At 40.3% G+C, this 25,832-nt stretch overlaps 1 protein-coding gene across 1 annotated transcript in view; it reads right to left on the bottom strand.

Annotated features, from left to right (window-relative positions):
- The window catches only part of HAS2 (hyaluronan synthase 2), a 33,513-nt gene extending 7,892 nt beyond the window's left edge, over positions 1-25,621 (bottom strand). Inside the window, exons 1-2 of the mRNA XM_040261889.1 lie at positions 24,278-25,621; positions 9,967-10,593 (exon numbers count right to left, since the gene is read on the bottom strand). Of these exons, the coding sequence (XP_040117823.1) occupies positions 9,967-10,593 (627 nt within the window). The 5' untranslated portion in view covers positions 24,278-25,621. The remainder of the gene's footprint in view (positions 1-9,966; positions 10,594-24,277) is intronic.
- Positions 25,622-25,832: the final 211 nt, after the last annotated feature.

Here is a 25,832-nt window from a genome sequence, read left to right as displayed (position 1 = left end):
GTTTCATATCCCCATCCAAGCAATAAACAACATGATTGGCAGAGACCAGAGTGTTAGCTGCAGTTCCATTGTTTTTCTATGTTGCCTGGCTACATTTATTAATTTAATCAAGACTTAGTCTCTTTATTTATATCAAAAGCCAGTATTTTTACAGTTCTCTGAACTGGTTTATAAAAATAGTAGGAATTTGATATACCAGTTGTGAATGAAAAAATAGCAAAACAATTTTTAGAAGCATGAACTCTTGGGGCTGGTGCACTGGGATGACCCAGAGGGATGGTATGGGGATGGAGGTAGGAGGGGTTTTCAGGATGGGGAACACGTGTACACCCGTGGCGGATTCATGTTGGTGTATGGCAAAACCAATACAATATTGTAAAGTAATTAGCCTCCAATTAAAATAAATAAATTTATATTAAAAAAAAAAGAAGCATGAACTCTTGAGTTAACTGGAGAAGGAAATGGTAACTCACTCCAGTATTCTTGCCTGGGAAATCCCATGGACAGAGGAGCCTGGCAGGCTACAGTTCATGGGGTCCAAAGGGTCAGACACAACTGAGCAACTGAGCATACACACACTTTTGAGTTCAAAGGGATTTTCTATGTGTATATTGTAGGAGACCCTCACATATATAACTAGGAAATATCAAAATTTTTTAAAATGTATGTTGCTTAATTTTACTAATAGATTTTTCTGAAAAATTAATATATATTAATAACAAATATGTTGGTAAAAACAATTTAAATGTATTATTGAAACTTATAATTTAAGGAGTATATAGGGTATCCAAAATTACAGAAATGAAATCACCTCTCTAAATTCAATTAGCTATATGAAAGTTAATTTTTGAATTTTTATATTACTGTCCCTATTTAGAAACATGCATTTTCTAAATAACTTCTTGCCCCTTTTGGGTGAGTGGGGGTGCATTCTATTTTAGTCCAGCATGGTCTGACTTATTTTAGAGAAGGAAAAAATAGACAGCAGCTAGGCATTAGTATTCCATTAAAAAAACAGAATTTTGCTAATACTTGAATTTGTACCCAAGCATCCAAAGCCTCAGAAACCTAAACAAATTCTTCCAATAGCAATGTTTTTCCACTCTCTTGCCTTGTTTATCACTGTTTTGTAAATATATGGTTATAAGCCTGGCAGGCCAATCACTAGAGTAGTAAAAAGTGAAGGCAGAAGTTCAACCCAACTTTCAACCTCTCAGCATCCAGAGCTTATGGCCACACCCACCTCTATTGACTCAAGCTGGGAAAGGTAAAACCAGAAAGCTAAAAATAAGACTAAAAACAACAGGAAGGTGGCAATCTAGAATTAATGTTTAGGTAACTCCTCCTGCTTGTGAGCAGAAACAAGCCAAGGGAACTGCCTCTCTGAAATGACCAAAGTGGAACCAAACTTCTGAGATTCTGCATATTTAAATTGGTCCTCCCCCTCCCCAATTTCCAACAGCAAAGTGCCAGAAGTTCTGAGAGAGATTGTTCACATGGTGAATTTAACTGTCAGAAGGGAAAGCTCTCAGAAATCCCTTGGGAGGGGTTTGTTATAGTGGGATTAAAGAGTTCTTTATAAAGTTCAATTTCTGGATGTTATTTGATGATAGAGTGCCAACTAGAAAACCACCATCTACGACAGTCTGTGAAAGCAAGTATGTTCATGGACATAATACTATTGATTTGTTTGTGTGTCACCTCATGCAAAGAGTTGCCTCATTGGAAAAGACTCTGATGCTGGGAGGGATTGGGGGCAGGAGGAGAAGGGGATGGCAGAGGATGAGATGGCTGGATGGCATCACTGACTCGATGAACGTTGAGTCTGAGTGAACTCCGGGAGTTGGTGATGGACAGGGAGGAGGCCTGGCCTGCTGCGATTCATGGGGTCGCAAAGAGTCGGACACGACTGAGTGACTGAACTGAACTGAACTGAAAGGCTGTAACTCTAGCCCTTCTTGAAACCAGTCTAGTAGAAACAGAATTTCTAGCTGTCTCTTCACCCATTAATAACAAGTGTATAACTTCACAAAGGTTGGCTGTTTAGCTCTGGGCTAGAAGCTGTGGGGGAAACTACACCAGTTCATGAAGAGCTTAACTTCACACTGGGGAAAACCACAGGGCATGATCTGCACACAGGAAACTGAGCACAAATCAAACTGCCTTTCTGTCCACCCTGAATGTATCTTCCTGATTTGTTTAAATTACATGATCACCAGTCATAAGCACTGGGAGATATGGAAACAAGGCAGTCACCAAATTTTGATTAAAATGAATGGAAAATGTGAAGAAAGAAGATGTTATGGGGCAGAACCAGCTACCTCAGTCATAACCACAGAATCATCAGTTAAAGTGCAGAAGGCCATGGCTCCCCTCCATCCATGCTCAAACCAAGAGTTAGGGCTGCCCCTTTCTGCATAGCTACAACAGGAGTTGGCAAACTAAGGTCTAAGAATCAAGTCAGCCTTCCCACCTGTTTGGGGATGGTCTATGAGATAAATGATCTTTACCTTTTTAAATAGTTGAAAAAAAATTTGTGACACATGGAAATACTATGAAATTCAAATTTCAGTGTCCATAAATAAAGATTTATTGGAACTCAGTCACACACATTTACTTTCATATTATCTATGAATGCTTTCACCCTAAAACAGCTAAGCTGAACAGTTACAACACAGACCATATGGTGTGCAAAGCCTAAATTTACTATCAGGTGTTTTACAAGCAAACTTTACCAACCCTGGGCCTCAAATAATTGGTTGCAGGAGAGTTCTCTGTCATAAAAAAATTTTTTAAGTTGAGATAAAATATGTTCTAAGCCTCGATTTTAATTCTAGTAGATTTTTAAAAAAGATTTCCTCCATCTCCACGTGTTATAATTAGTAAGAGTAACTGCATAAAAAGTATAAAATATTAATAAACTAGATCTTCTTTAGCCAATATTTGCCTATTATAAGAGCAAAATATCCTCAGAATCAAGAAGCCTCAATTAAATAGTGAGTCCTATATCTCACTTCTACGATTTTCAGTAAGTCATAGTGGAGTCAGACACCAAATAGAAAAGTACCTTGTGATTACAAAGGATCATAGGGAAGTATACCATTCATTGTTCATTGTTCAGACACTAAGTGTCTGACTCTGCGACTCCATGAACTGCAGCACGCCAGGCTTCCCTGTCCTTCACTATCTCCCGGAATTTGCTTAAACTCATTTGTATAGGATAATAACCTTTACGTTTTTATATTGTAAGTAAAAGAGCATAGCAATCTTTACCACAAATAGATAACTCGATAGAGAGAATCTCTAAAAGGAACATGAAAATTGATTATATATTAAGAATCTCTTACCACAGTGAACAAAGTTAAATGCCTGGAATTATCTATAATAGGTATAGACTAACATTGTCTATTCATAACTTATCAGACTATAAATCCACTCTAGCGTACCTCACGTAACATTAATCTACCTCACCACAGTTTAAATAAAACTCTCCTGTTACATCTTCTATCAAATGTCTTTTCAAATTCTGACTCAGGTCTAAAAGGCCAAGTTCCCCATGTTTCACCTTTAAAAAAAAACATATTTCCTTTCAGACTGACTGGTGGATTCTCCATATCTGCTTGCTCTAAACCACTTCAAAGGGCCCTGAGAGTTACGCAGCAAGAGGAAGTCTTGATTTTTCAGCCTGTCTTCAATGAGGAAACAAGGTTGAAAATAAATCCAGACCCCTACTGTTGCTGCTGCCTTCATCCTCTGTCTGCTTATAAGGCTCAACCCTTTCTTAACCTTGACCCTTCATCTTAACCTGGATGCAGCGATACTATTTATTGCTATTATGTTCGAAATTTACCTTTGGTCAGGATCCCACTACTACTTTCCCTTCGACAACTTAACCACATAGTAAATGGAAAGACCCTCCTACCCTGTTTCCCTCAGGCCATTGCCTGAAAGAAGTCAGCCAGAATTCTGAAATTCCCCAGCAGTTATTCACTAGCAAACATAAGACAGTGTTAGGCCCCTGAACTCATAACAATACAATGCCAGAGTAAACATACTACTGCAAAGAAAGTGTCACGCAAAACCTTAGAATCAGACAAACTGGAGTCTCAATCCACCACTGACCAGTTGTATTTACTGGTACTAGCTTTGTAGCCTAAACTCCTTACCTTACCTTTATAAGTCTCCACTTCTCAGTTGAAAAATAAGGATAAGTCAATCCACGTAGCAATGTGTTGTAATGGAGAATAAACTAGATACTGTATGTATAGCACTTATAAGGGCTAGCTCATAGTAAATGCTCAATAAAAAGAAGTGATAAATTGGGACTTCCCTGGGGTTCTAGTGGTTAAGAATCTTCTTTGAAATGCTGGGGACATGGGTTCGATCTCTGGTCGGGGAACTGAGGTCCCAGAGCCACCAACAAAAATTCTGCATGCTGTAGCTAAGACCTAATGCAGCCAAATAAAGAAATATTAAAACCAGAGGCAAAAAGGAAGAACACTAGTCCAGTGAAGGAAAGAGTCCTTCTTATCATTGCTGTAAATAAGCCAAAACTCACTCAGAGGGCAGAAACTAATGCCTAATCCAACGTCCAACAAATTTAAGTTAAACAAGTTGGATTATTGAGCAGGCACCATGAAAGTCCTTAGTTTGGGCTGTCTGCTAAGGAAAAAGATTAGAGAGCAGTTTATGGCAGGCTGTGAGTGGCAAAAACAAAATCATAAAATCTAATAATTTTAGGACTGAAAAGACATTTTGAAATTAATCTATGAAACCAATCTAGGAAAAAATAAATGCCCTCAGAAAATTCTTTCTTACGGTAATCTGGTTTACAGTAAAAGATCTCAATATAACCAAGAGGAAGCCTCTAAATCAGATACCTAAACAATTTGGTTGTTATTTATTGCTCTTTGGTAGAATATGTTACCCAAACTGTTATAAAATATTTGCCTTCAGGCACCCCAGAATATTTATTTAAGGTGAAAAAGGAGTCATTTGGTTATTCTCTTGTCTTTTTCAGGAAAGTTTAGACATGAGTGAAAGTTACAGACAGTGCAAAAGCAAAGGTGACAAGCTAGCTGGAAAATGAGAAACCTAATGTTGTCACCTCTAAGACTTAAGCCAGGAAACACCCTTTATTACAAGTGGTTGGAATTCCCATTCTCAAGAAGGGAATCAGGAAATTGCATAATGGTGGCCTTAAATAAGAGACTACATTCAAGAACCTGACTTTGGGGAAAAGTGTAGATTAAAAATGAAAAGAAAAGTCTAATGATATACTCTTGCAAAGCATAGGTAGGTTGCTGGTAAATTAAGACAGCCCTAACTGGAGTCTTGAGCTGGAAGTGATCTCAGAAATCATCTGTTGTACCAGTTGAGGCCCATAGCAAGTTATCAGTTAAATCAAGAATTCAGATTTCCCCATTCTTATGTCAATGTGCTCTTAATTTCATCCTCTTAAATGAAGAACATAAAGTCGCGTTAACATTCTCAACAAGGCCCAACAGAAATTTTCAGAAAATAGGAACCAATCAAATGTTATATTCCGTCAATTCTCATTATCCATGGTAGTTATGCACTACAAAGTTTCCATGAACAATGAATTAGCATACATCAGGAAACTGCTTCCAGCAGAAGTACAGAAGAGTTAGGTTCCTCAAAGCCTCTGATCACAACAGTTTTGCCTAGTGATCAATTCCTAAACTTGTTTTATTTGTGTTTATTTGCGTCACCTTATTTAATATATATTGTTGGTTCGTTCACATCGAACTCATGTCCAACAGCACCATAACTCAGTTCGGGGTCTTAGTTTCCCGGCCAGAGACTGAACTTGCACTCTTGGTGGTGAAAATGAGGAGTCCTAACCACTGGCCTGCCAGGGCATTCCGGTTAACAGCCTTTGTTCAGAACACTAGACAGCACTTCACTTCAGGACCATTTAAATAGCTACATCGCCAACAAAAAGCACAGAAATATGAAAAGCATGTTATTAAAGAGACTAAAGAAGTTGCTTGTTTACAGTATAAAAGTTGAAACAAAAAGGCTAAGCATAATCTTGTTTGACCTCAGTTGGAAATATTTACATCAGGTGACTCTTTTTTTTTTTCCACTTTGAGCATGTCTGTAAACAATCATAAAAGCACTGCAACTATTGATCTTGGGGTAATAAATACATTTTTATTCATTAGGCTAATTTGCAAACACCGAATCCATGAACAATTAGGGTCAACTCCACTATCAGGAATGATTTAATCTTTCTATTCTCCTTCTCAAAGAAATGTTGGATAGCAAGGGTATTGCCAAATTAAATTAATAATAAAATTGCTTCCTATAATCTTCCCTTTGGGAAAATGCTCATACTTATTGTATTTTTTTAAACTGGGAAATTTTTAATAGAGACATCAGATGATACTGTTTTTTTTTTCTTTCTTTCCTTTGTCACATAGACTGGTAGCTACTTATGTGGTTATATCTATGTTCAGTGAAAAGAGAGATGATTATCAAATCTAGATGTCAAAAGATACTTTAAAAGTTCTGATTTTTTCAGTAAATACAAAAGGCAATTAATAATCTCAAAATTGCTTTTAAAATAAGGAAAAATAGAAAAGTATATGCTGAAAGATATTAAATTTGATAATCTATACATGGGTCAGGTATTTGCTTCAGATTATTTTTCTTTTTCATTGAAGTATATAACTTATTTACAGCGTTTCAGGTATACCACAAAGTGATTCAGTTATAAATATATACCTATGTATTCTTTCCAGGTTCTTTTCTTTTTTTTTTTTTTTTCAGGTTCTTTTCTATTATAGATTATTATAACATGTTGAATATAGTTCCCTATGCTATACAGGAGGTCTTTATTATATATATATATATAATATATATATATTATCTTTTATATATACTATATATATATATAGTAGGTTATCTGTTCATCCCAAATTCCTAATTTCTCTCTCCCATCTCTGTTGCAGATGATTTTAGTTTTGCTTTTTGCACTTTTCTACATCTTTGAAAGTTTTTCCAGAAAATACATTGATTGAAAATTAAGAAAATCTTCCTTATTCTCCTTTTTTCTCATTCCCTATACCTTATTTTCTCTGTTATTTTTCTTCTGCTGCTTTTCTATCTTCTCATCTCTGGAAGCAGCCACTAAAATCACAGATGAATTTCCTACCATGCTTGTCTTAGACTACAGCTTCCCTAAAAATTCCACGTTGGCACTTATTATTTGAGATATAAAGAGGTGATAACTAATAAAGCCTTGTTCTGAAAGAGACCAGAGGGAGCTAACCCAGAAAGCTCAGAAGTACAGGTAGAAAGGTTAACCTTGAGATAGGCAGTGAGGCTGGGGACCCTTGAAATTATAAGCAGAAGACAGTCAGGTCTTGACAGGCTTCAAAGCCCATGCCTTTGCCAATCTCTTTTGTAGGAGGCAAAATCATCTGTTTGTAGTTAAGCAGGGAGGAGTTTGGGTAAGGCCCTGGGAGAGTGACGGAGATATGAAATAACAGATACGAGAGGAATAAGCAAGACATCTATTCAAGATCAAGTGAAAAGAGTGCTGATGAGTGCCGAGGATCCAGCTGCAACTGGAAGCCAGTCATTTTGGCCATCTCTCTGCACACTTAAGCAGTGTTCTCCAGCCAGGTTAGCAAGTATGAGCAGATGGTCAATTTCTTTCCCTAGTCCCCATTCTCTCTCGTGTATTAGCACCTGAACATTGCTTCCTTCCATTCCTAACCAACTTGAACTCCACATCCAAGTACTTGGAATGCTCAGGAGCCAAAAACCTCAACTCCCTCCCCCTTGGTCTTCCTGGGGCTTCTGCTCTGCAATTCTTGGACCCTGGGTCAGTCAGAAGAAAGGATAAGAATACTATATGAGAGTGACTTTCACACAGTTTCTGTTTTTATAGGGCACAAATGGTTAAAATAGCAAGGGATCTGATGAAGCATGGCAAGATAGAGTTTACTGGTTTCAGAATTCCAAAAGATTTTTTCACCTTCCTTTGAGTGTTCTGAATGGACCATAAGGCTCAGGAGGATTCAGGGTCCAATTAACAGCTGTTGCTAGGGTCAGTCTACCTGGACACATCATGCTGAAGGAAGGAAAGTTCTCAAGCCTGATTAGGGCACCAGCAAAAAGTCTATTCTAACATTTTAAATTTTGTATTATTTTTTCTTGGACAGGCCCAAGTCAAGTTGCCAAGGATACAAACAAAATTCCAAACAAAATGATGGGAGAAGGGGCTTTGGGAGAAGCAGGTTAAAAAAAAAAGAAGAAAAACTACACAATGACGTGTTGATTAGAAAGGACAAACGTAAATTGTTTTAACTAGAATTAAAGGCAAAACATCAAAACAGATGTTTTCTCATTTTAGGGCCAGAGCTTCATTCTTCACATCTTCTGTAAAGTCCCTAGCCATCCCTTACTGTAAAAGTTTTATCTTATCCTCTCATCTGGTCATGTATGTAAAATGTTGAGTTAACTAAATCAGCCTTATTTGCAAAAGTTTTAGAAAATAGGAGACACTTGGGGGTTGAAATCAACTCCCTAGAAGAGAGATTTACACAGATGGTATAAACTGAAGAAATGTTTCAAATTATTCAACTATTAGTGAAATTAACAACTGACATGTAAATTAGCAATTGAAATTACTACAATTTGCATAAGGACTACATAATATTATTAAAGCATTTGCTGTTAATAGAGTATTCTTTTTTATATGATTAACAGCAAATGCTTTAATAGTATGAACAATGCCATTATCAGCAACTTTGGCTAAGCCCTTTTGGATTCATAATTTGAAATAATTATCTGAAATCCTTTGAGAGATTGCTATCTTCTAACCAGGTAACCGAGATTTGGGAGGTGGTCCTGCTCAAGGTCAACCAGCTACTAATAAATGGGACTAGAATCTCAGCTGACTGAATTGAGTCCAGTGCTCATTCCCGATCCATTACTCAGAGACCCAATGGGCATCACTCTGTGTTGATAAATTGCCCTGAAATATATGATGGATCTTCCAAAAGCAAGGCTTTCATGTTTAAAAGAGGAAGAGTGTCAAATATATATCTGAAGTCAGAGAATTTCTCCCTTCTCAGTATCATTGTGAACAAAGTCTAACTTAAATATCTGCAGAAAATTACAATTAGAAAACTCATAGGAGCCCTACTAATGTTCTAAAGAAGCAAGCTCCGGTGAGAACTAGAAGAGAAAAAGCCCCCGAGTCAGCAGTCAGGAAATTAATGAAGAGACACAGCCTGTCTAATTTTCATGCAAGCAAACACCATCACAAACACTTTCAAAGGTCAAGTTGCAAGGAGTGAGGTAATGCTGTTTGGGGAGTGAAATAAACATGACTTAGATTTTGTTCTGAGAAGGTTGGCGTTGTTTTTTTTTTTTTTTTGGTCTTGTTTTTGTTTTCCTTTTCTCCCTTTCTTTTCTTTTTCTTGGTGTCTTACTTTTGAATTTCTATACTTTCCAATTAAAATTTTCATTGCCCCCACTTTGCCTAGCTTCTGTGAAAAATATTTTATAGCCTTCTTTCAGTCCTGCAGATTTTCTCCAGCTCCTTCTGCTGGGGCACACAGTATTTTCTTACATCGCTGGAGAGTTTAAGAGTGTGGAAAATGATGTTGGAATTGATTTCGCAGAACCAAGGGGGAAGAGAAGGTAAGGGAGGGGAAGAGAGGGAAGGGTCTCCTGTTCAAAATAATCTTTACTTGCAACCAATCACATTGCAAGAAGTAAGCATTTTCATAGATAGTTTTAACCGTTTTACAATATTTTTTTTTTCTCTCTTTCAGAATGTTCTTTCAACAGTCATGCTGTTTTCAGATGAACTGAAAGAAGTACTGTGTCCAGAAGGGACAAAGATGGGCTATAGCATATGACTGGAGAGATACAAAAGATGCTTTATTTAAATGTATGTTTGTCCTGGCAGATGTGGAGACCTACCTGTACATAATCCACACTTCGCCCCAGTGCTCTGAAGGCTGTGTACATAACTTCTCTTTTTCCACCCCATTTTTGCATGATGCAAATACTCTTGTTGGACAAGACCAACTGGGTGACATGCTGTGAGCTTTCTTTGTGTGACTCATCCGTCTCTCCAGGACCCTTCACATGGTAGTTGTTCTTCCAGATATAAGTGGCTGACTTGTCCCTGCCCATGACTTCACTGAAGATGTCCATCATGTAAAGGTCATCTTCCGAGTTTCCATCTATGACCATGACAACTTTAATTCCGGGGTAGGTTAGCCTTTTCACAGATTGCAAACATTTCCGCAAATAGTCTGGATCTTCTTGATATGCAGCAATGCAAAGAGCAACAGTTTTGTTCAACTTAATGGGGGTTTCTAGAGATTTTTTCATTTTCCGGTGCTCCAAAAAGGCAAACAGGCTTTGGATGATGAGGTGTGATGCTAAAAAGGCACCATACAGTCCAAAAGAGAAATAGTAATTATCTGTTTGGATAAATTGGTAGCCAACGATATAAGCAGCTGTGATTCCAAGGAGGAGAGAGACTCCAAAAAGTGTGGTTCCAATTATTCTCAGGATACATAGAAATCTCTCACAATGCATCTGTAAAAATAACCACATGATACACTTGGTTAACCACTCTTGTCCCACACTTCTTTACATACAAGGTACCACAGGGAGCACTGCTTCCAAGTGCTCTGACCCTGAGTTTCTCACTTAACTAGTTCAGTGACTTTCTGCATCTCAGTTTGGCATCTCATTGGCAAAAGAAATAAGAATGTCCTTTTGGGGACTTCCCTCATGGTCTAGTGGCTAAGGCTCTGCATTCCCAATGCAAGGCACCCAGGTTCGATCCCTGGTTGGGGAACTGATCCCACATGCCACAACTAAAACTCGATACAGCCAAATAAATGATCTGGAAAAATAAGTGTTGAAGAAAAAAGAAAAAGAATGTCCTTTTGGCATACCTCAGAGGATTCCTTCAAACATCATATGAGATGGTAGTGCATTGTACCATTGAAAACTATAATGTATGAAACATTTTGGGGAACGCATGTACACCCATGGTGGATTCATGTCAATGTATGGCAAAACCAATACAGAATTGTAAAGTAAAAATAAGTAAATAAAAATAAATTAAAAAAAAAAGAAAACTATAATGTATGAAACAAATACATGGATGCATCATTTTTAGTACATTAGACCATTTACCTAAGGATGTACTCTGTGTGTGTAGTCATAGCTAAGCATAACACCTAATATTTTTAGTGAGCAAGGCACTCTTGCACCATCATATTCCTTCACTCATAATACTGACCAGTGAAAGTTCAAAATTCATAGGCCTTGCTCAATTTCTTATGTATTATTTTATCTCAGCTCTGATGCAAATCCCTCAACTCACATCTTTCCCATGCAGCTAGCTGAGGTTGAACATAAAAATACATGGATTCTACAGTTCTAGCTCTTCCATCAGTTTTCGTGACTTTGAGCCAGTCATTTTTCCTCTCTCGGCTTCAGCCTTGAAAAATCTGTTAGGGATTTCCCTGCTGGTCCACTGGCTGAGACTCTGCACTCCCAATGCAAGGGGGCAAAGTTTGATCCCTGGTGGGGGTACTAAATGCTGCAACTAAGATCAAAGATCCCACACTCCACAACTATAGCCAAATAAATAAATATAAAGAATAAAATTTTAAAAAATTTAAATCTGTAAAATATAGGCATTTAGACTGGATTATCTCCCACATCTCTGTTGCCATTAAAACTTCCTTATGCATAGATATCCTACACAGACATTTATCAAAGCTCCTGAAATTCCAAATTTCAGTCCTTTGTTTAGATGACTGTCTCCTTCATCCATCATCCACACCAGCCAGTTAGAACCTGGTAATCAGGAACTTTACTGAAACACAATAAATGTTTGCAGAAATAAGTTATATAATTAAAGAAGAAATAGCATCACGCTTAATGTAACAGGTAAATTTTCTGTTGTCTGAAGAACTTTAACAACTTAGACTTTAAAAACACATTTCAGTTCTTAATAATATCCAGTTTTGTACTCTTCCCCAGTTTACGAATCTCCTGAAATATTTTGAATGTGAGTACAAGAGGATCATACATTTTGTATTCCTCAAAGCATCTCCAATTATGACCACAGATGAGGTGCTTGGTCTTGTTTCCTGGATCCCATTCCTATACATGCCACAAACAATTCTCTGGACACCTGCTGGGTGTCCAACAAATAAATCAGTGTTGGCATCATATGCCTGCAGTATCAGATTCCACAGGTTCCATCCTACGAGACTGGCCCCTCACAGACCCACACTCCGATGTCAGTTGCAAGCCCAAGTCGTCACCCGCAATTATGACAAACTAGTTAAAACTCATAGGATTATGAGCTCTTCTCCTGAGTGCAATTAATTTGCTAGAAGGACTCACAGAATCAGGAAACATGTTTATACATCAGATTACTGGTTTAATATAAAAAGATGTAATTTAGGAATAGGCAGATGGAAGAGATGTACAGGGCATGGTCTGGGGAAATTTCCACGCGTCACTCTCCCCAGATTGCCACATGTCCCTTAACCCATAAGCTTGCTGAACCCTCTTCTTTGGGGTTTTATGGAGAATTCATTACATAGAATGATTAATTATACCATTGACCACTGGCAATTCAACTCCATCTCTAGCTTGTCTCCCCTCTCCACTTATCTGGGCAAGAAAAATGGAAGTTATTCCAAAAGTCATCTCATGAACCTAACAAAAGACATCTCTAAATCTGTAGGAAGAAATGCCAAGCATCTTAAGAGCCTCCTGCCAAAGACCAAGTCTATATTTATTAGAATATCATAGGTTTCCCCCTGAAGTCTTTCTTTTTTCCTCCCCTTCCAATGATGAACTCTAACGAGGGATATAATTTGTATGACCTTCAATCATTTACACCAACTTCAGGGGTTTTGTCATATTTGCATATAATTGATATTTAACCTTTCCCTTTAGTTCAGCTGGTTTTTGAAAAAGTTAAGTAAATTTATTTCAAAAGTACCTTGGGTTAAGTAATTATCTCTGAAAAATCTCTTCCTGGATATATTATTTATATTTTCCTATTCCACATTAAGACTTAAAACTGAGTGTTGACATAAAATCTGTTAACATCTTGGTTGTTACTAGTTGTGTGGCCATCACATCACTCAACCCTAAGTGATACCATTTACATTCTAGGCCCTGTGGTCATCACTGAGGTGGTCCTGAGTGCATTATGCTTTAGGATAATTTACTGTGACTGCTCACCAACTGTATTTCCACTCCTGAGCAGACTGCTTGATGTGGCCATGGCATTCCAGTCTTTGGAATTCTGAAATGTGCCATTTCCAGTAGGGCTTTTAAGGGATACAGTGGGCGTGCTGCAATATCTCTTTTTCCCTTCACAATCTTGATGTACATATTAACAGGTCCTTGGAGATTGCAAAGCCCAAGGATAGGAGGAGCTTGCTCCTTGAACTGCCACATGGGAAGGAAATCAGTCACTGATGCCATCAATCAGAAATAACTGCCTTGGATTCACGTTCACAAGAAATAATTTCTGAGTTTGTGTTTGTGTGCCTGTTACGAGTATTGGCTTTAGTGTCTCTAGCTCATTACAATTCAAGCAATGCACAGCAGACTGGAGACCAGGCTTTGAGCTTGTAGACATTATTTTCCTTTGCTAAACTGGAGATGATACTTGTCAAGGACCCTTCACAGGACAACAATCAGGAACAAAATCCAAGTGTTACAATTTAAAATATCAGCTAACATGGAAGCTAGAAATAAAACAAAAATCCAAACGTGCATTCCACTTTTGGCACTTATATAGGACACCATAATATGTAACATGTGGGCCTGGTAAAGGTAATCATGGCACAGATGGAAAGTGCAAGCTGCTGGACAATGGTGAAATGCTGAGTTTTCAGAGCACAGCATCCCTTGTTAATTGAAACCACTGGCCGGATGCGGAAAACTCCCCAAAGTGTACATTAACCAATGGCGAAGGTGCTGGGAGCGCCAGACTAGGAACTTGGCTTTTCCAAGACATGAGTCATTCTCACGAGAGTGAGAAATTTCAAGGGGACGAAAACACTCTGCCTGGGAGAAGCTCAGAAGTGTGTTCTGCTTGTGTTTCAAATCACCACAGCCAGCAAAAGAACTGCCTGCCATTCTTTTCCATTATTCACATTTTCCTTGCTTTTATCAGCACATGTAGACACAGAGCGTGTTCACATAGCATCTGCTGGCCGCTGCTGAAGTGGGAACACCCTCTTACATCATAGAAGTCCACAGAATGTCCTTCTGCAGCCTGGGAAAAGTTGCTAGTAAACTGCAGCAGTAGAATCTATTTCTGGGAAGTCTGGGTTGCTGCCTAGTGTGACACAAGCAGCATCTCAGTGCAGCCCAAAGGGTTAAAAGGCATACTTAGAGCCAGCTGCACTGAGGGAATAGATTGATCTCAGGAACTGACACACAGGATGTGTTTCTTTATAATTTCAGAGATATGGGCACCATATGTGTGAGACTTTCTGAGACAATCCCCAATTCAAACACTCTGTTTCATAAGCAAACCCTCCTTGTCAGACACATAGTTTATTGCTAAACTGGAAAATATGGTTAGTTTCATCCTAGATCATTTGCGGATAGAAAGACTTAGAAATCTGCCTCCCCAAGATATTGAAAATATAAAACTTCGTTTTGCCCATTATTAGACTTTATTGATTTTTAACTTGCTGCACAGAATTCTGGGCCAAACCAAATGTTAAAAAACAGTTTGGTGCACCATAATGTACACTCCAAGTCAACAGATTATATATGTGTGTGTGTATATATATACAATGTGTATCTGTATGTGTTAGTTATCTGTCACTCAGTCGTGTCTGACTCTTTTGTGACACCCTGGACTGTAGCCCACCAGGTTTCTCTATCCATAGAATTCTCCAGACAAGAATATTGGAGTGGGCTGCATTTCTATCTCCAGGCGATCTTCCTGACCCAAGGATCAAACCCAGGTCTCCTGCATTGCAGATGGATTCTTTACCATCTGAGTCACATATATATATAATTATCTTCACTAATGTCCCTCAAGGACATAAAATATTGTTGGACTTACAGTTGGTATTCAGAAAATATTTGAATGATAGATGTAACTTTATTCATAAATATCATTAGCATCATTGTAATGTCAATGATTTTTAATTCATCATTTCTAAGCTCTAGGCATAGAGTCAAGTTTTGTTTTCTTGACTAGGGAACAATCCTACTTAATTTTAACAGTAAATATAAAATACTGTTAATCTCATGTTATAAATCACACATACATATGATGAGGCAGCCAAGACTGAATATTTAAGTAACTTGCCCCAAATCACAAAACTTGCCCAATTCACACAATGGCATAATTTCAGTGAATATTGGCTGAATAGATTTGAACTTTCATGAAAAATTAGGTGGTGTTCTTTTGTTTCTGGTTAATATGCGTGTTGTATAAGGAAAGATTAAAAAAGAACTTGAAAACCGTTTTCCAGCTGTAATAGAAAAATGAGTATTGATATGCACTCAGGAACAGATACAACAGCCAATTCCCAGAGATTTCTAGGCTCATGTATTTTCCTACATGGCTACAACCAAAGGAACCTGGAAAGATGTGGTGCCAAAGGGAACTGGCTGCTGGTTCCATTTAGGCAACAGCAGTGCTGTTCTTAATGCTAACAGTCAAAATCCTATTTTACTCTAACAAAGGCAAAGACAGAAGAAGGCCCTAGGCTCTGCCAGTCTGCACTGATTGCTTGAGTCTAAATGGATTTTTCACTTGTTTAAAATGCATTTATTGAATACCTACTTTGTGCTAAACCTGTTTTTTGGATACAGGAGTACACAGTTGATTGCGACACACAAGTATATATAGCTATGGGTGCGTGCTAAGTCACTTTAGTCATATCTGACTATTTGCAACCTCATGGACTGTAGCCCACCAGGCTCCTCTGTCCATGGGAATCTCCAGGCAAGAATAATGGGGTAGATTGCCATTTCCTCCTCCAAGGGATCTTCCCATCCCAGGGATAGAATCTGAGTCTCCTGCGGCCCCTGCATTACAGGTAGATTCTTTACCACTGAGCCACCAGGAAAGTCCATCTATAGCCACAGTGTGTACTTAGTGTTACTTAGAAACTCAAGGGGAGACAGTGCCATAGGTCCCATCTGTAGAGCAGATATAAACCTTGCTGTTTGCTCATAGACCCCAAGTGGGACTCCGTAGGTCACTGGGCTGCACTGGGCATCATTCCTTCCCTTTGACTTTCCTCTATTAACCAGAGAGCAAACAGTGGATGAGAGAGAATAACTGCTCTCATTGCCCTAGTGCAGTGGTGAGAACTAAGTTCCCACAGCTTTCATTATGGGGGCTTCCATTTTGGATCAGGGAGAAGCTAAAGTGAACTCTAAAGAGTCGAGTCAACATCAGGGAAAGGCTGTGGACATTAGGCCAAGTGACACCTCTTCTGAGAGGTCCTAGCTTACTGCTCCTTCTAAAGTAACTCCCCCAGTAAATCAACTCTACTCCAACAAAAAAATTTAAAAAGGAAAATATAAAAGGAAGTATTAAAAATAAATGAAAATAAAGTAACTCCTCCTCCCTGACATCTCGTCACTGCCTGTCACTATCTCCTTTGACCATGCATGATTTTCTATTTTTTTAATTAGTGTTTATTGGAGTATTGTTGTTTTACAATGCTAAATTGGCTTCTAATGTACAGCAAAGTGAGTCAGCTATGCATATCCATATATCTCGTCTTTGGGGGATTTCCTTCCTGTTTAGGTCACCACAGAGCACTGAGTGAAATTCGCTGTGCTATACTGTAGGCTCTCATTAGTTATCTATTTTATATATAGTATCAATAGTGCACATATGTAAATCCCAATCCCAATTCATCTCACCTAACGCCTGCTCCCGACTCTACTTAATTTTCTATGTTACACTAAGAACACTCCTGACTACAGGGCCTTGTTTATCTCAATCAACTGTATATGCCTGTGCTATACAACAGGGTGGTTGTGGTTTAGTTTCTAAGTCATGGCTGATTCTTTGAAATACCATGGGCTGTAGCCCACCAAGCTCCCCCATCCATGGGATTTCCCAAGCAAGAATACTGCAGTGGGTTGCCATTTCCTTGTCCAGGGGATCTTCCCGACCCAGGGATGGAATCCAAGTCTCGGGGCTCCTGTGTTGGTAAGCAGAGTATTTAACCACTGTACCACCTGTGTCGAGTGTTAGTTGCTCAGTTGTGTCTTTGCGACCCTATGAACTGTAGCCTGCCAGGCTCCTCTGTCCATAGAATTCTCCAGGCAAGAATACTGGAGTGGGTTGCCATTCCCTTCTCCGGGGGATCTTTCCAACCCAGGGATTGAATGCAGGTCTCCTGAATTACAGGCTGATTCTTTACTGTCTGAACTACCAGGGAAGCTCTTAGAAGCCCATAAAACAAGGTATGCACTCAATAAATACATTTTAAATAAGTGAATATTCATTTAGTCTCAAGTAGTCAGTGTAGCCTGACAGAGCACAGGGCCTTACTCTGTCTTTGCTGCAGAGGCAGTGAATATGCTGAGCCCTCAGGGTATCCTTCATCCAGCAGATTTTTCACTCTTTTAAAACCAGTTCTGTAATTTCTTGCCCAGCTATTTAAAGGTTGGGAGGCAGGGGCGGGGAGTATCCAACCAGCTCTAGAAGACCTCTGGATAAAAAAGTTAGAAAAGGCAAATGATCCTGAAGTTGTAAATTGCAGTCTGAGCAAGCTGATGAATTTGGGGGTCAAGTTTGGGGTATAAGGGATAATGAGGTCATCTTTTTTCCATTTGAACTATAAGTAGTTTTCCACTTAACCTCTATTGTAAGTAGTCTTACAATATTTATTGTCCATTAATCTACACACTGCTTTGTGTCTTGATGCTAATGATCGTGAATGAGTATATGCATTTGTGTGTGTTTGAGTGTGCACACCCATATACATTGGCCTTTGGAATCACACTGAGTTGGAATAGACTCCCAACTATTTTTCAGTGGTTTCTTTTAAAGGTTGGGTAGCCTTGAACAAGTTACATAATACTTGTCATCTTCACTTTCTTCATCTATACTAAGTAGCTTCAGTTGTGTCTCACTCTTTGCAGCCTATGGGCTATAACCTGCCAGGTTCCTCTGTGCATAGGAATTTCCAGTAAGAATATTGGAGTGGGTTGCCATTAGCTTGTCCAGGGCATCTTCCCAACCCAGGGATCAAATCCACGTCTTACATCTCCTGTAATTGGCAGGTGAGTTCTCTACCACCAGCACCAGCTGGGAAACACTTCTTCATCTTTAAAATGGAGCTAATCATAGTGACTTCACCTAATTATGAGATTAAAAGATGGATCTCATTTCAATACCTGAAAGGAAACTATCAAGTTAGAGCTCAGTGCTGTTAGCTCTCTGTGGGTTACTACCCTACTAGTAATCACCTACACAGCCTGACTCTCCGTCCCTTTAAGTTGTTGTTTGTTACTTAACAAGGGATAATTTTGACATAGTGGAAAGGATAGCAGGACAGGGAAGAAATGGATTCAAGTCCAAGCTCCCTCTGCCTCGTATTAGCTATTCAACAAACCACTTGAGGGTTCTATGAATGAGCCATGTGTCCTTGGACAATTGATACCTCTGAACTTAAAAATGTTTAGTGGTATAGATAACTTTATTCATTTTAATGATTTTAACCCACAGCTGCCCACAGCTGAGTGTCTAGAAGGATGGATATAGGTTGCACTGTAGGTAGTCTCCTCAACATAGTCACCTGAACAAGGATGAATATTAAGTGTAAATTCCTTTTGGTCTCTACTTTCTGAGCCTCATTTCCTCATCTGCAAGATGGGAATGATAATTTTTTGCAGGATTACTGGTAAGGAATATGTATATTTATTATAGAGTCAATGGAATATTAATGGCATTAGTATCTTAACATATAGGAACATAATTCAAATTGTAAAGTGACTTGCACTTTCTATTTCTACAAAGTATTGAGTTTTGCTTAGGATCTCAATACAAAGGGTTATAAGGCACATTTAGAACCAGCTTTACTGAGGGAAATAGACTGACCTCAGGGACTGACACAAAGGATGCATCATTATAGTCCAAAATATAATAAAGACAGACCAGGTCAATGTCCCTTCACTTACAGCTGATATTTAAACACACAGAAGCACAAAGGACAAGAGGAGATATATTTTTTAATATGGTTAGTGAATGCATGACTCAAGGTCACATCTAATAGCAGAAAAGGTTTTAGAACATAGGTTTTCCTTACTCTTTAATGTGGGAGGAGGAAGAAATAGATCAAGTCATATGTAGAATGATTAGAGTTAGAAATACTAACTTAGGTAGGTGACACTAGCAAGACATCTGGAAATGTATTTCTTTGTAACAAGACATATTCTGCCTTTGGCCGTTTGCCTGCAAATGGTGGATTAGAAAGGATGGTCAACAAAAGGCTAAAAAGCAGTGGTTCCCAAATATTGATGTATATCCAATTCCCAGGGAATCTGTAAAAATTACAGAAGTGTGGCTCCCGCAACATTCTGAGTTAATTGGCATGGGGTGCTACAAGGGTGTCAGGAGTTTCTAAATCTCCTTAAGTAACACTAATTGCAACAAAGTTTGGTAATCATTAGGTTAAAGTCTAAGAAAACTTTCACGACTTCATTTGGACAGATACACATCCCTCAGGTGCATTGCCTCTCCTACTGTCCTCAGCTAGAAATCCTAAGAGAAGTACCCAGATGACGCCTCCCAGGAGTCTTCACATTGGAGCACCTGACCCACCCCTTCCTTCTCCCCTTCTGACCTGCTCTTCTTCTCTGGTTTTGAAGTTGACCTTTGTCTTTTCCAGTACCACTGCACTTCTTCTAGCAGAGACCCTGGAGCTAATTCTGCAGGGGTTTAGCAAAACACCTTTCAAAGACCTTGTCATCTGAGTTGTCTCTGGATCCAGAACTTTAGGTTTCAGATTTCTCTGCTTTTGTACCATGTTGATCAATGGCTTCCTAAGATGCCCATTCTCCCAATTGTCTATTTGTTCCCGAATAGGCAATGGCACCCCACTCCAGTACTCTTGCCTGGAAAATCCCATGGATGGAGGAGCGTGGTGGGCTACAGTCCATGGGGTCGTTATGAGTTGGACACGACTGAGCGACTTCACTTTCACTTTTCACTTTCCTGCATTAGAGAAGGAAATGGCACCCCACTCCAGTGTTCTTGCCTGGAGAATCCTAGGGATGGGGTCGGATATGACTGAAGCGACTTAGCAGCAGCAGCAGCAGCAAGCTTCATCCTAAAATTCACTGTGGCAAAGGGGGGAAATTACACAAAGACCTGACATGAAATCCTCACTCCTATGTGGCCATATATACCAGTGTCAAATCCTTACATGCAATCTTTCCTGATCTTTCTCGATCAGATGTGATTTCTCCTCAGTTTGAACCCTCACAAAACTTTACTAGTCCAACTGTAGCATAGTCCAGCTTAAGGGTGTTATAGTCAAGAAATCTTGGATTAAATTCCATTCACTCTCTTTAGTAACCCTGTGATTTTGAGTGGGTTACTTTACTTTTCTGAGGCAAAGTTTTTTTCCCATAAAATTTTCTTGTTGGGGGGCATGGCAGGGCACTAGATACAATTCATATCAAGTATCTACCTCGATGCTTGATACATATTAAACAGGTGATAAATAGTAGCTATTATTTTACTTTTTTACGGGCCAGACTGCATTTTACCTTACACTGTGGTTATTTAAAAACTTCTTTGACTATGCTTTTCCTATGATGCATTCCATTTAGATGTGTGCTACATCTTGTTCATTTTTAAAATAAATTGCAGTACAGTTGTGTGCTTCTAAGAGACATTCATATTTAAATATTTTACATTTAAGTTGAAGAAAAATTTAAGAGTGTGAAGTTATATTTACTTTGACTCAATGACATTTTTCTAGGTTGTGAACACAGCAGTATATGAACTCCACATAGATAACATTCGAAATATTATTGAATTTAAGATATATGCAGTGGGATAATACTTAGTCTATGCAGACTGCTGCTACAGAGGAAAGGATTAAAACCAAGTTGGGGGTGATGAAACTGATTTTTCTGCAGGGAGCTGTCCCCCCATTCAGTGTCATACAAGCTGCCACAGGTTCTATCCTTACAGCCTGTTAGTGGAGCACAGCCTGGATGAACATGGGTAAAAACAGAACCTGTAAAAGGACTGTGGGGCTTATGCTCTATTCTCCAATTACATTAACTTATAGCTCCCACATTATATAAAAGCCAAGAAGTTAATAATATGCTACTTGTTCTTAGATTAAAAATACAACTGTGTAATAAAACTTTGCTAAACGGTCTCTCCCAGTGATCCATAAATAAGGCCTTTCCTCATAGAAAATAAATGAATCAGTGGAAGGTATGAATTTAACAATTCAAGAAATATTTCTTAAAACAATCTCAGTTGGTAAGGAATCCATGTGTGAAAAAAAAATTTGAAATTCAATATTGTGGGACTATTCTACAGACTTTACAACAATGATTAGTTTCGATATGCCTTACTTTCTAGTAAGTCTGTTACCCATTCATTGCACAATTCTTGTTTTCCAAGAAGGTAGGTGACTAAACACCATCTTTGTTTGGAGGAGAGTGGCATTCAGATTTGGTACTAGTCACTGATTTAAGACCTTGAATTCTTCTTACAGTTGCCATAGCTTTCTCTGAAAACAAAGGATCCAGTTCTAGGTACAGTACAAGTAACTCCGTAATGTACATTTGACACACTTCTACAAAAAGTTTTTCTATTCACCCAGCTCAGCTATTATATAGATAAAAAGAAAAGAGGAGAAATTATATCTTCATTATAGTGCTATAATCCAGAAATGTCTTAGAATTTTGAATCATTAGTCCCAATATTGCTTCATTCACAACATAATATATATACTAAAATTCTTACTTTAAAGAGTCAAACTATTGAAAATTTAAAAGAATAGCCAAAATGTTTGGAAAACCTCCGCTGGAATATAGTAAGCATTTTAAAAACAGTATTTCGGTACTCAGAACAATCTTATTTAATTTAGCCTTTGGAAAAATGCAGTGAAAACCAGTTTAATGATTCAACTTGTGCATATTGGAATGAAAGGACAAAGTTTAGAATTTAGGAGTTCTTTTCAAACATATTCTATAACATTTTCAATTGTATCTACAAACAGTTTTATGGGCATAACTATTTATTCTACCCAATTCTACACAAATATACATTTTAACTTTTAGCCTTTCATCATTGGCATGTTTGAATGTGTGCTGACCCCCAAAATATTTTGTTAAAATGACCTTTAAAAAATCATAATCCTTCTTAAACTTTCAAAGGTACATTATCATATGTCTTCAACTGAAAAGAGAAATCTGCCGGAAAGAACCTTGAAATCTACAGTGGACATTGAAGTTGTTCTTATCTGTCGCCTCCCTTTCCCAGCAAAGCTCAACAACCAACTTGCTTGGCTTTGCTCTCAGGCCGAGTTGAAAGTCTATATATACTCAGACCGCCAGTTGGGAAAGCCCCCGGTAGCCAATCGGAGCTTCCCGCTCTATTGCGTCACACCTCCCCCCTGGGTGTGACGTCAAAGGCAATCCCAGGCCAGCCACGTGGGTTGTAGAAGTGCAGCCTTTCTGGGCAGCTGTTCGGGAGACACCAGGCAGCAGTGGTCCCCAAGGGTGAGGAACCCGGCTGGGAGGAGCCGGCAGAGCTCCTACACCCACCTCCTGGGAGCAGGGCTGCAGCAGCTCGCTGGGGCCCGAGGCGCGTGGGGTTGGTGACTTCCAAGTACTTAGCGCGGCCCGTTTGGGGGATGGAGGGAGTGGCCGCGGGAAGCTGGCACCTAAGCCTGTGTAATAGGACCCGGGTCTTGTAAACCCTCCTCTCCAGGCACCGCCTCTCAGCTCTCAGGCCCTCTTTCCAGACTTAATTATCCCTTCAGAGCCATTTCCCCTCGGCTGCGTATCCTGGGCCAGAGGAACAGCCTCTCGCCTCCCAGTCCTCGCCCTCACACAGACCCTCCTTTCAGACCCGCCCTCCTGTTCACAGGGACCCATTTTGTAGCCCTCGCTCACGCTGGGCGGGAACCAGCTTGACGAATTCCGCCCAAGGTGTTGATTACCCATCCCAACCTAGCCTCTGGCTCGCCTCCCATCTTCACCCCCGGCTCCCAGTGGACCCCCAATCCCCAGCCCGGGGCTGGGCGCTGGGCACGGCACCCCAAAGCCCCCACCCGACTGTGCCCCCCGCTGCAGCTGCGGAAAGAGGCGCCAGCGTGCCCGATGCCACGTCGGAATTGGCTCCCGGGACGATGCAGCTGCCTGCGCGCCACACACGGTCCCCATGCACGCCCTGCCCCCGGGGAGCTCGGCGGCCGACTGTATGGATGCGCGCTCTCCTCCCGCTCGGGTCTCCCAGTGCCACTGCCTGGGTCGGGGACCCCTGGCCGTAGTGAGGCTTCCGGAGCCGGGCTGAGCCCAGATAGACCCACTCTGACACTTAAATGGGGTGCAGAGAGTGCAAAGAGGTGGGAGGGGGTGTAGGGGGAAAAAAGGGGAGTGGCCGAGCGAGGCCGGTAGCCGCGCGGAGGTGGCGAAGGACCCTCCCTCCCTGGGGCCAGAACTGGGACCCGCGATCGCTTTAACCCTTTGCATTCCAAGAAACAGGCTCCCTTCCCACTTAGAAGGAAAACGCGCTAGGCTGTTCAGGGCTTTTCTCCCCACACAGAGTGTGGGAAAAAAGGGAGAGGTGATGAGAATGGAAGGGGGAAGGGGGCGGCAGTGGGGAATGTATTTTCCTTACACAGTGGAGATGCTTGTTTCCTAGCTCGGGAGCCCCTCGGCAGCTCCGGAAGATGTGGAATGGAAAAGTACATCCCGGGAAGTGCAGCCTTTCCCAGGCAAAGAGGTTACCTGTGTTCCCATAAAGGCAGCAGATTTCTGGCGAGCGCCACAGAGATGGGACAAGCCCCGAGATAGGTTACTAAGCTTGCAAGGGACCCGAAATATCCCCTGATTTGCAGCCTGTTGGAAATGTTCAGACCTCAAACTTTTCTGTCGATCACTGACTTAAAATTGGGTTTAACTCTTAACGTGGGGTAATGACTTCCCTCTCCCTGGCCTATTCGAGGACCCTCACCGTTCACCGAATCGCGCCAGTGTAACGTACCTTGTTCAGCTCTTGGTCATAAAGTTGTCCTCAGCCTGTCTGTGTGGTCCTGAAGGGTCGGTGGCGGGCAGTTTCCAAAATTGAGGTAATAGGAGATCAGATGAATTTGAGACGACCGGCCAAGAAAAATAAAAAATTTAAAAACAACATTTAAAAAGGATAGGGGAGTCTCAAATGTTTAGGTCTCCCCTACTTAAAATAAAATCACTAGTATTTTTTAATATTTCCGTTGCACTTCAGTCTTCTAACTCTTAAAAGAAAATGTTATCTGTGCTTTGAAAATAAATTAACTTTATTTTATTTTATGCTCTAGTTCCTTCCCCCTAATATCGGAAAGTCTCTGCTCTCTTTTTGTATTAAAGAGAAAAAAAAAAAAAAAGCCTGGTGAAAAGTCAGCAGAACCCAGGAAGCGTAGAATCAGGAGAATGTCTTTGGCTGGGGCTGGTTCAAGTCCCTGGTTCAATGGGCTGCTGGAAGCCAGGACTGGGTAATTCTTTCCAGACGTCTTGACTTCTCCTTCCTCGCGGTTGTTGCCTTTCTGCCTCCTCCAACTTAAGGGGGTCTTAACAAGTGAGCTGGTGGGTGTTTTAATAGGGCGGAGGAGGGAATAGGGGTGAGGGGAGTGGAGAAGGGAGGTGCGGACTGGGAAACCGGAGGGGAGGGAACTGGGAGCGCGGGCGGGCGGGCGGGAGGCGGGGAGGGGGAGAGGGCGAGAGAAATTGGCCATTCAAAGCTCTCTCTGAGCTAGAGGCCGGTTCTAAACGCCAATGAATTCAATTAACTTGATTGCAAACGTGTGCAGAGCAATGCTGTGCACACAGGCGACCCACCACCTGAGTCCCTCCTTTCCTCCAGCGGAGGAGCAGGGAGGCCAGGCTGCGTAGACATCCCTGACTCTTCTGACTTACAGGGATTCCCACTTCGCGATGCACTGCCAGATCTGTTTAAGTAATTTGCTTTAAGACCAAACGGTGCCCTTAGGCTAAGTAACGGCCCTGGGAAGGGAGAGCTGGGGTGTGTGTGTGTGTGTGTGTGTGTGTGTGTGTACACCTGGAGCCTCCGAAAGCCGGCTGAAACTCTAAAAAATCAGTGACTGGTCTCCCACTGGTTAACCCTTTCTTCCCTCCAACTCAAAAGTTTCTGAACTGATGTCAAGTGTCAAAACTCTCCTTTACATAGAAGTTTCGCCTTGGGTAGGCGAAAGAGTAGAAAAATAATTATGTTTTTTCTTTAACCTGATCCCCTAACATTAAAATACGCCAGCAGCGAGCATTATAAATAAAATATAACAAAATAAAAGTCGTCCTCTAGAGAACTCCAGAATAGCGCGCTAAAAAAAAAAAAAAGGGCCGTGTCTAAGGAAGCTGCGTAAGTGGCTTTTGCTTCTTGAGAGACTTTTAAGAAGATAACAAGTCAAAATACTTATTTTTGCTTCGTGATGGCCTATTCGCATCTTTCTTCCAAGGCCCCAAGGCTGGGGGTTAATTTTGTCCTTTCCTTTTCCCCCTTTCTTTATTTCTTTTTGGTCCTCGTCAAAAGCCTCCCGATGACTTCA

This window comes from Oryx dammah, unplaced genomic scaffold, assembly GCF_014754425.2.
Source record: "Oryx dammah isolate SB20612 unplaced genomic scaffold, SCBI_Odam_1.1 HiC_scaffold_19, whole genome shotgun sequence".
NCBI lineage: Eukaryota > Metazoa > Chordata > Mammalia > Artiodactyla > Bovidae > Oryx > Oryx dammah.
This window is presented reverse-complemented; position numbering and strand designations above follow the sequence as displayed.